Raw genomic sequence first — 10,804 nt, forward strand, 5'->3', positions numbered from 1 at the left:
ATATTTATTTTACTTCATATAAAACGACTCGATAAATCATTTCAAATAAAATACAAGCTAAAATTAAATAACCTAAATATCTATACATTTATCTATTTATTTATCTCTAAAATATACTTATATTTTATATATTATTTACCTTTTTTTAAGTAATTATTCAAAACTATCATATTCTTATTGTGCATTTTATGTATTTAGTTTTAATTTTTTTTTCGCATATTCTATTTGTAAAACAACATCACTTTTTAAGACTAAATCTCCTTCAAAGTTATTTTAATATTCTTTTTATATTTATTAAATATATATATATATATATATATATATATATATATATATATATATATATATATTAGCAATTAAATTTATTTTACTTTTTGCTATTTAATAAACTTCTATAAATTTCTGTTGTCTATTTAATTCCTATATTTTTTAAAAATACATATTTTTTAAAAATATACAATAATATATATTATACTTTCAAATAAGGATATGCAGTTTCAGAACATGGGTTTTAGTAAAATACTTTTTATAAATTAATTAAGTTTTAATTCTTTTTTATATTTTTTTGGTATTAATTATATTAATTATTTTAAATTCATTTTTTTATATTTTATACTTTTATTAATTAACTAATTTATACATAGTCTAATTTTTTAAAAATATTAAATATATCTTATTTTGAAAGTGAAGTTGGAATTTTGTGAATATGATTGTCACTATTTATAGTTTTAAAGTCTGAAAATGAATAAACTTTTTAAATTAAATTATATTTTAATAAATTTGAAAGTTTTTTTTTTTAATATTACATTTTTAAAAATGAAGATTTTTTGTTTTTTAAAGTATCCTAAATTTCTAAAGTTTCTAATTTAATATTAATTTATTAGTTTTTTCATTTAAATGTAATATTTTTATTTTTTTTAAGAATTAATAAAAAAAAATTACATTAAAAACTATGTTCATATTTTTAATTTGAAATTAAAAAATGATAAAGAAATTTCTTTTTTTTATTTAATTGAAAATAAATTTAATTTTTATTTGTATATTAAAATATCTATATATTATTTTTTTATTAAAAAAAGTAAATATTAAATTTTTATTTTTATTTTTTTTTTAATAATTTAAAATTTAATTTTATTAAAAAATAAAAACAAATAAATTTATATTCACATAAAATAAGTTTTATATTAATTTTTTTTTTTAAATAAACAAAAAAAATAACTTATATAAAGTTATAACAAATAAATAAATAAAAAATGTCGCATTAAAACTTAGATTAAAACAACAATTCTGCTTAAAATTAATCATAAAATAATAATCGAAGTTAAATGAGCCAAAATTAATCAATATTAAGAAAGGAATATGTAGTACCAGAAGTAGAGGAAATTAATCCCGCTTTGTTAACACCAAAATCAAAAGAAGCCTGTTTTAGGATTGCAATAAAACCAGATGATTTAAGAAAAAAAACAATTAAGAAATTATTAATTTAATTAAATCGAAAGACAGTTCTATTCCAATTAATTAAGATACTATAAATATGTTTCAATCTCATTTAGAGGAAAGAAGAGCAAGAAAAATTGCTGAGGTTTATTTAAAATTATTTTATTATTTTAATAAAAATAAATAGATGAGAGAAGAAAGAAAATAAGTAGATGAAGATGAGAAAAATGGACTTTGGAACAGTTAATAGGGTTCTATTATGTTTAAATAATCATAGAATGTATAAAATTTATATTTTTTTTTTTTTTTTTTTTAATTAATAAAATGTAGAGCTAAGTAAATGATTCATTATAGCAGGGATCTTAAATGGGCTAAATTAGTTTAGTGGAAAAAGAAAAAAGAATGCTTGAAAAAATGAAAAGAAGATAAGTTTTTTATTTTTAAAATATATATTTATTTATATATGCTATTTATAGTAATAAGATCTAGATAAAATGATGGAATATGAAAAAAAAATGGAAGAAATTAGATTCTAAAATGAAATTAAAATGCATTAATTGGCAGAAAGAGAATAAAAAAGAATTTAAGAAATTAATTAAAAAAATAAGAAGTTTTTTTTTTTTAAAATAAAAAATAAAAATTATTTTATTTATAAAAAAGACTGATAAAAAAAGATTTTAATAAGAAGAAGAAAGAAGAAAAAAAGAATAGTAAGAAGAATTAGAAAATAAAAAGAAATAATAAATAGCTTATGAAAAAGAATAAGAAAGAATAAAATAATAATAATAAAAAGAAAGGGAAAAATAAAAAGAATTAAGACAAAAAGAAAAAGAAACTATCGAAAAATAAGAAAAAATGAGATAATAAACAGAATAAATTTTATATTAATAACAACAAATGTTAGATGAAAAAAGAAAAAAGATGGAAGAATTAGAATTTAAAAGAATTGAATAAATGAAGACTTAAACTGAAGAAAGAAAGAAAATAGCTAGAGAATAGAAATTATTACATGAATAACATTTAGAAAAATGCAAAAAAGCAAACGATGATAAATTAATATAAAAATAACAAGTAAACTCTATTATTTTAATATTATTTATATTTTTTAAAATTAGGAATATTTAAAGAAATAAGAATAATCAGAAATGTATTTTATTTTACTTAAATTAATACAAATAAATTATATTTTAAAATAAAAAGAAAAAGAAGTTAATTTGAAAAATTAAAAATAAACTAGTTATAATAATAAAAATTATAAGCTGTTTAAAAGCAATAAAAAATTCAAACTATATTAGTAATAATTTATATTTATTTTTATAAAATTAAAAATATAAAAAACTTTAGTAATCAAATGAATAAAAATAAGAAAAAAAATTAAAATAATATAATGATAAATTAACAGAATAAGAAAAACGAAAATAAGAGATTGAACATGTTTTACAAAAGTAATAATAGGAGAAAAAATAGAACTTTATGGATAAAGAAATAAAGATATAAACTGTAATTTTTTATTTTTTTAAAAATAAATAAAATATAAAAATTAAATATATAATAATAAAAGGCATTAAAAAATAATGAAACTTTAGTAGAATAAAAAAAAATATTTTATTAAAAAGATTTGCTGAAACAGATGGAAAAGTTCAAAAGGCAAATCAAAGAAAATAATAAGAAATATTAGAGAAGCATACATTACATATAATAAAAGAGTTAGATAAGGAAGAAAATATAAAAAGAATGGAATAATTATAAGAATTAAAAAAATAAAAATTATTGAGCAAGATTGAAAAAGATATATTAAAATGTTAAATTATAGAGTAAGTTTAATTTTAATTATTTATATTTATATATTATTTATCACAAAAGATAAGAGAGATAAAAAATTATAAGACTAACTTAATAAATTAAAATGATGATGGATGAAAAAAAAACTCAACAATTAAAAGAATTTGAGAAATAGAGCAAAAAGCAAATGAAATAATTATAAAATAATTAATGTAAATAAAATAATAAATTTTTTGTTTTATTTAAACTATTTTATAAACAGCATAAACAAATATTGATATGAATATGAATAATAATATTAATAATAATAATAATATTAATAATAATATTAGTAATAATAATATAAATGAATCAAGTTGATAATTATTAAATGAATAAAAAAATAATAAAATATATGATAAAATTATATATATATATATTTATATTTTATAAAAAAATTATTTTTTTGAATTTTCGAATTTTATTAAATTCCGTTAATAAAATTTCATATATTTACAATTTTATAAATAATGTCATATTCAAAATAATATCGTATATTAAATCATTATTACTAATAAAATTTAATAATAAATATTATTAAAAAATATTAATATATAATAATTAAATATTAAGTATTAATTTTTATAATAATTAAAATAAAATAAATTTATTAATCTATAAAGCTTAAAAATATAATAAATTATTGATATGATTAATTAAATTAATTACTATATACTTTATTTTTTAATAAATTATTAAATTTTTTTTATTTATATATTATATAATTTTTTTATCAATTAAAATAATTCATTTTTTAAAAATTTTAAATAGAAAAGTATTTAATTTAATTTTAAATATAAAAATTTATATATAAAACCTAGATAATGTTAAAATTTTATTTATTTTAAAATATATTGAAAAATAATATTTTTATAAAAATTATAATCAAATAAGATATAAGCTTTTATATAAGTTTTTACTTAAAATCAATTAATAATTATAAAATAAATACAAATATTATTAAACCCTTACATATTTTGATTGTTATACAAATAGAAAATTATTTTATTATTAAATTTATTAAAAATCATTATGGAAAGCAATCTTAGCTATATTTTTATTTATATTTTAATTTAAAAATAATCAGTGAGCAGTGGCTGATTTTAAATAATAATTAATATTCATTTTATAATATTAATATAAATTATAAAAATATTATGTAAAAATAAACCATTATATCTTTATTTACAATATCTTCATAAATTTTATTTATATTTTAAAAAAAGTATAGCGAAATAAATTATATATTACATATATAAGATTTTAAAAATCTCAAAAGTATTATAGACATATTATATTTAAATTTTTTAACTTTTTAACTTCGAAAAAAAAAGTTTAATAGAATTTTATTGAAATTTTGTTTTCAAATAACATGTATAAATAGAATAAATTCTATTTTTAAATTAATATTAAAAAACTAATAAATGAAAAATAATATATAAAAATATATATATATAAAATATATTTTTAAAAACTTATAAAATGTATATTCCTATCATAAATCTAATATTATATTTTTATTTTTATTTTTATGTTTTTTATTTTTATTTTATAATTATTTATATTTATATTTTTTTATTTTTATTTAAATATTTTAAAATGAATATAAATAAAAATTAAAATTTGAATATTGTTTAAAAGTATTTTATTTAATAGTTTTAATAAGCTAATTTTATAAAATTCTAAAATAGTAAAAATAAAATAATAAAAAAAAATTAGTTAAATTTACTATTTTTTGGTTATTTAATTTTTTTAATTCCATTATTTTCGTTCATTTTAGGGAAATTTTTAAAATTTTAATAATATAATTTATAAAATAAAGAAAAAAAAATAAAAATAGTAAAAAAATAAGATATAATTAATATTTTATAAATATATATTTATATATATATATTTATTTATACATAAATTTTAATAATTAAAAGGATCAGCAAGAAAAAAAAAAAATTAGAGAAAAAAAAAAATATTTATTGCATATGAAAACAAGTCATAAATTATTATAAATCTTTAAAAATTATCTAAAGGAGAATATCGTGTTGTAGATATAGATAAAGGTATTTCTTATATTTAAAATATATTAAACAAAAATTTTAAATATTTAAAAAAAAAAAATAAAAAAAAACACATAAAAAAATAAAAAAATAAAACAAAAAATACTAAAAAATCATAATATATATTTATATACATCTAGATGATAATATCTCTAATTAACATAGTAGAAAATTCACAAGATAATAAATTACTAAGCCTTTCAATAATAATCCTTCTAATTAAAAATCCCTTCAAATTAATTAATAAGTACATCTTTCAAATAGTAATATAAGAAATAAATAGACTATGGAAGTACTTAGAAAACAAAGTTTAAATAATTAAAATTAAAATTTGATTTCTAAAAACAATGCAATAAGGTAAAAAAAAATGCTTTTTAATTTTATTTTGTTCAATTATCTATAGCAATCTTAGTTAAATTATTAAAAAAATGAAGACAATGATAAGGAAATATTCCCATATGTATCTTTTGCAATAGAAAAATAATAATAAAATAATTAATTATATGATACTGAGCAATAATTATCTTTATAATAAAAGCCTTTAAAAAAAATGTAAATTGTACTTCCATCATGTGCACATTGGTAATAAAAAAACAATTAAAAAAAAATAAAAAATTAAAAAAATTAAAAAAAAAAAAAAAAATCAAATAAAAAATAGGTTTGATCTTGATTAAATTAATCAAATTGAAAAGGAAAGTCTTAGTGAGTTCTTCTGTGGAAAGCCTTCCAAAACTTAAGAAATATATAAAAAATATAGGAATTATATAGTGCAAACATATAGAGAAAATCCAAGAAATTATTTATCCGCAACTGCTTGTAGGAAAAATTTAATAGGAGATGTATGCTCAATTATAAGGATACATGGATTTTTAGAATATTGGGGAATTATTAACTTTAATTGTGATACATAAACATTACCGAAACATTTAGCAGAACAAATTCACTTTTCAAAAGATTTAAAATAATCTTAAAATATATGTAAATTAAAATAACGTATTTTAATATATTCTTTATTTTTTTTAAATAGAAAGAATTGATTTATTAGATTAAGATAGATATTTGTTTTAGGATAATGATGAAGGAAACATTATATTTTAATGTGTAAAAACACTTTCTAAGAATATGAGGTATTTATATAGATTTTTTTTGTTATATATATAATTAATCATAATATTTAAAAATAGCTTTAAAAAAAAAATAGGCCTATTTGTGATTTTTGTGGAGTTATTTGTGGATTAATATGGCATGAGGAAAAATAAATGATAGAAAGTTAATAAGAAAATATAATTTTATGTAATTAATGCTTTTATGAAGGAAATTATCCAAATTTTTTAAGTGATAAAGATTTTAAAAAAAAAAATTTAATAAATAAAATAAATGAATTTGAGTAATAAAAAAATAATGATTTTTAATTAAATGAAAATGAGAAAAATAAAATAATATAATTAATTGAAAGTAATAAGGATAATTGGGAAAAAACAATAAAAGAACTATCTGAAAGTAAAAATAAGAATTAAATTTTCATTTATTTTGTTAAAATACCTTTGTAAAATGTATTTATGTAAGCTAAGATTATAAAAAATGAAGAAAAAAAAATATAATAATAAGTTAATGGAGGTAATTAAATTATTGAAAATAGAAATAACGAAAATTAATAAATTTAATTAAATGAAAAAAAATAAAATAAAATTATTTAACATGTAAATATATATATTTCTTTTATAAAATATATATATATAAATAAAATAAAAAATAGATTGAAATATTTAAAGAATTAATAGAAAAAATATAAAAGAAATAAAAAATAAACTTAAATGAATAGAAAATAAAAGATGAAGATTATTAAAAAATTTAAGATTAATAAAAAATTAAAATTAAATAATAAAATGAATAAAAAACTTCAAATATTAAAAAAATATTGGAATATTAATTAGTATCAATAGATAATAAATTAGATTATTTAGAATAATATGAAAATATTATATACAGAGAAAGAAATTAAATAGAAATAACAAAGAATTGGCATAGTGCTGAAATAGTAAATTAGGCTTATAGAAAATATGAGTTTAATAAAGAATTAAAAAGATATTATCATGAATAAATGAGAAAAAATATGTAATAATAATAATTTTTGTACTAAATGTAATAATAAAAACTATAATAATAAAGAGAAATGTAAAAATAATTACTTTAATAATAAAAGGAAGATTAATAATAAAAATAATAAGATTAATAAATTTAATAATAAGATTAAATATAAGTAAAATAATTATAGATTTCAGTTATTATGTAAGATTCCTAAAATTAAAATTCAATCATTTAAAATTAATTATAAAACAATATTGAATAAAATAACTCTAATATATAAATTTAAGATAATAATTCCCAATTTAATTAAAATGATGATGATATAAAACCAAATACACAAGAAAATATATAAGAATGCTAAAAATAAATAATTTAATAAAATAAAGAATTTTAATTCTTAGAAAAAACAAAAGATCAGTAAGAATAAAATCAAAAAGAATAAAATGAATAAGAAAATCAAATATAAAATGAATAATAATAAAATAATATAACTTAAGGAAATGAAGACAAATAAATAAAAAGATAACATTAGATTACTGAAAATATTTTATAAGAAATTACAGTATAAGATCAGTAAAATGAAATTTAAAATAAATTAAATTATGAACAAATACAATAAAATAGTGAATGCATGCAATAAAATCATTAGAAAGTTTAAACAGATGAAAATTAAGAATAAAAAATGGATATTGAACATTAAAATAATTAATAGGATGTATAAAATAATAAAAATTAGCAATAAAATAACTTTGAAAACAATTAATAATAAAATGAAACGATAGAATAAATTGAATAGAAGAAATTTAATAATTCAGAAGCAGAAAAAATTTATAAATACTAATAATAAGAAAAAAATATTTATTAGATTTAAAAATAATAACTAATTAATTAAATGAATAGTTTATAATAAAACCAAATGTATTAAAAAGCTAAAGAAGTGGAAAATTTTGAATAATGATATTATTATATAAATAAAAGAAGGCTTTATTTAATGAAAATATTCATTTTTTTATAAAAATAAAATTTTTGTATAGTTATATGTTTAGTTTATCATATTATTAATAAATAATATTTTATGTTAAAAATATATAAATTTTAAAAATATTAGTTAATATTTTATAGAATTGTTAATATATTCTTTATATTTAATATATACATAAAATAAAAATAAAAATAAAAATGTTTTTAATAAAAACATATAAATAGATTATAATATAAATTAAATTTATTAAAATATCTAATTTTTTTAAAAACTAAATTAAATTTTATGATATAATTTTCTTATTAAAACATAATCAGATGATTTTATAAAAAACTTAAAGAATATATTTAATTAAAATAAAAATATTTAGTTACAAAAGAGAAATAATTAATGTTTTTAATTTAAAAGAAAATGAGTTTAAGAAAAATAAAATTTATGTATCAAATAATTATATAATAAGTTTGTATAATACTGATTATAATTAATATTATACATGTATTAATAATATCTATAAAAAAAAAATAGTTATAAATAATGATTATTTACATATTAATACTTTAAATTAAAATAAAAATAATAGTTATTAAAGAAAATTTAGATAAATATTAATAATTTCAAATAATACTAAAAATATATTTAAAATTAATTTACCTATACTTTTTTTAAAATAAAACCTTTAAAAATTTATTGAAGTTAATAAAATTGTTAATAAGGCATTAAAAAAATAATACATTTTAAAAATAATATTTATAATTATATATTTATTTAAATTTTTTGTTATAATAAACTTTTTAATATTATATTTTATTCTTAAATATATATAGTTCTTTTTTAATATTTATTAAAATTAATATATATTAAAGCAAATAAAAAATATGTAATAATTACTTATATAAAAAGGAAGTAAATTTCCTGGTTATATTAGAGCTGCAAATCTTATTATAGGGTTAATTTTATATTTATAAAATAATAAATGACATTAAAAAATATATATTTAGAGGGAGTTCATTATTAATAGGAGTTTTTAATGTTATTACATTAAAAATATTTATAAATTTATTTACATTTTAAATAATACAAATATTTTTCACCTTTTTTTATACTGTTTTTGGACTTATTTTAGTAGCGTCTGAACTAAATCCTGATTTTGTAAAACGATATTTTAGTATATTTTAATCGTATATGGGATTAGGATGTTTATACATAATGTTATTATTTTTTTCGATTAAAAATTATACTTTTTTTATTTTTTATTAAATAGCGTTTCTATAATTAGTTTTTTAAATTTAGATCATTCTACTAGTAAATTGTTTGCTTGGGTTTATGGTGGTGTTTTGGTTGTTTTAGGAATTTATTACGTTGTTTATCATTTTATTGTAATATTGATATATAATCGCTTTTTATTTTTTATATTATTTATTATTTATAATTAATTTTTTTCAATAAAAAAAGAAACCATAAGAAATTAAACCTGATAAATAAGCACATTTCCTCTGTTGTTGAAGATAAATAATATTTTATATTTTTAAAATTATTATTTAATATATGTATTTTTACTTTAAAATTTTAAATTAATGTTTATTATCATATATTTAAATGAAAAAAAAAAGTTAAGAAACAATTATGAAATTGAATAAAAAATTAATTCAATAAATATTTATATATAGTAAAAAAATTAAATCTTAAATTATTTAATTAACAAAAAATATTTATTTATAAAATTATTTTTTTAACAAATAAATAAATATCAAATTTTAAATTAATTAAAAAAAATAAAAATTACGAATATCTTAAAAATTATTATTCTTAAAAAATAGAAAAAGACATAAATATGTTCTAAAATATATAAATGATATTTATAAGATAATCCATAATATTATTCAATATATTATATCATTATATCAATTTTTTTCATATTATATTATTAATTTAAAAAAATATTTATTTATATTTGTTTATTGTTTTAACTATTTAAAATATTTTTTACTTTTTATATTAAATAAATGATAAACTATTTTTATTTTATATATTTTATTTCTATTTATCTAAGATTCTTCTTGTTCTTTTAACTATGTACCGGAATTAAGATCTTAAAAATATTTTTTTTTAAATAAAACAATTAAAATTTAGAATATCAATAGTTTTTATTACTGAAAAACATATTTATATATATATTTAAATTATATAAAATCTTGAGTGAAATAATACTATATGTTTTTAAAAAAGTGTTAACCTTAATTATTTAAATATAAATATATGCATATTATTATTTTTTTATATATAATTGATTAAATAATTGGAATTTTAGAAATTATTAAAAATTTAGGTTTAATTTTGGGTTAAACTTTGTTTAATTTTTTTTAATTAAAAAAAATAAAAGAGTTAAAGTTATTAATTTGCATTTATTTATTTGAGTTTTTTTAAT

General features: G+C 13.5%; 2 protein-coding genes across 2 annotated transcripts, besides 28 other annotated features; both read left to right on the forward strand. All coding sequences in view use genetic code 6, as the record gives it.

The window, feature by feature from the left end:
* The first annotated feature begins 298 nt into the window (after window positions 1–298).
* Window positions 299–350: a microsatellite.
* A 72-nt stretch (window positions 351–422) lies between these two features.
* Window positions 423–455: a microsatellite.
* A 409-nt stretch (window positions 456–864) lies between these two features.
* Window positions 865–918: a microsatellite.
* Window positions 919–1,415: 497 nt separating this feature from the next.
* IMG5_102730 (hypothetical protein) lies at window positions 1,416–3,357 on the forward strand (the record flags this gene model as incomplete). Its single annotated transcript, XM_004035211.1, has 7 exons — window positions 1,416–1,582; window positions 1,625–1,717; window positions 1,768–1,866; window positions 2,098–2,508; window positions 2,553–2,584; window positions 2,733–2,937; window positions 3,301–3,357. Exons 1-7 carry the CDS (start codon window positions 1,535–1,537, stop codon window positions 3,355–3,357), a joined length of 945 nt encoding a protein of 314 aa, XP_004035259.1. The 5' UTR covers window positions 1,416–1,534.
* Window positions 2,036–2,094: a microsatellite.
* A 139-nt stretch (window positions 3,358–3,496) lies between the features above and the next one.
* Window positions 3,497–3,547: a microsatellite.
* Window positions 3,508–3,562: a microsatellite.
* Window positions 3,508–3,563: a microsatellite.
* Window positions 3,564–3,764: 201 nt separating this feature from the next.
* Window positions 3,765–3,816: a microsatellite.
* Window positions 3,817–4,670: 854 nt separating this feature from the next.
* Window positions 4,671–4,720: a microsatellite.
* Window positions 4,687–4,723: a microsatellite.
* A 47-nt stretch (window positions 4,724–4,770) lies between these two features.
* Window positions 4,771–4,845: a microsatellite.
* Window positions 4,772–4,845: a microsatellite.
* Window positions 4,802–4,840: a microsatellite.
* A 96-nt stretch (window positions 4,846–4,941) lies between the features above and the next one.
* Window positions 4,942–4,974: a microsatellite.
* Window positions 4,975–5,110: 136 nt separating this feature from the next.
* Window positions 5,111–5,156: a microsatellite.
* Window positions 5,120–5,161: a microsatellite.
* A 162-nt stretch (window positions 5,162–5,323) lies between these two features.
* Window positions 5,324–5,367: a microsatellite.
* Window positions 5,358–5,422: a microsatellite.
* Window positions 5,361–5,412: a microsatellite.
* Window positions 5,362–5,422: a microsatellite.
* Window positions 5,423–5,740: 318 nt separating this feature from the next.
* Window positions 5,741–7,414, forward strand: IMG5_102740 (swirm domain protein; the record flags this gene model as incomplete). Its single annotated transcript, XM_004035212.1, has 2 exons — window positions 5,741–6,302; window positions 6,429–7,414. The coding sequence occupies exons 1-2, from the start codon at window positions 5,747–5,749 to the stop codon at window positions 7,412–7,414; spliced, it is 1,542 nt and encodes a 513-aa protein (XP_004035260.1). The 5' UTR covers window positions 5,741–5,746.
* Window positions 5,894–5,966: a microsatellite.
* Window positions 5,899–5,951: a microsatellite.
* Window positions 7,134–7,197: a microsatellite.
* Window positions 7,145–7,197: a microsatellite.
* Window positions 7,415–7,447: 33 nt separating the features above from the next.
* Window positions 7,448–7,530: a microsatellite.
* Window positions 7,522–7,563: a microsatellite.
* Window positions 7,564–7,810: 247 nt separating this feature from the next.
* Window positions 7,811–7,851: a microsatellite.
* Window positions 7,852–9,210: 1,359 nt separating this feature from the next.
* Window positions 9,211–9,241: a microsatellite.
* The last annotated feature ends 1,563 nt before the right edge of the window (window positions 9,242–10,804 follow it).

The sequence above is a fragment of the Ichthyophthirius multifiliis genome, assembly GCF_000220395.1.
Source record: "Ichthyophthirius multifiliis unplaced genomic scaffold scaff_1120509250855, whole genome shotgun sequence".
NCBI lineage: Eukaryota > Ciliophora > Oligohymenophorea > Hymenostomatida > Ichthyophthirius > Ichthyophthirius multifiliis.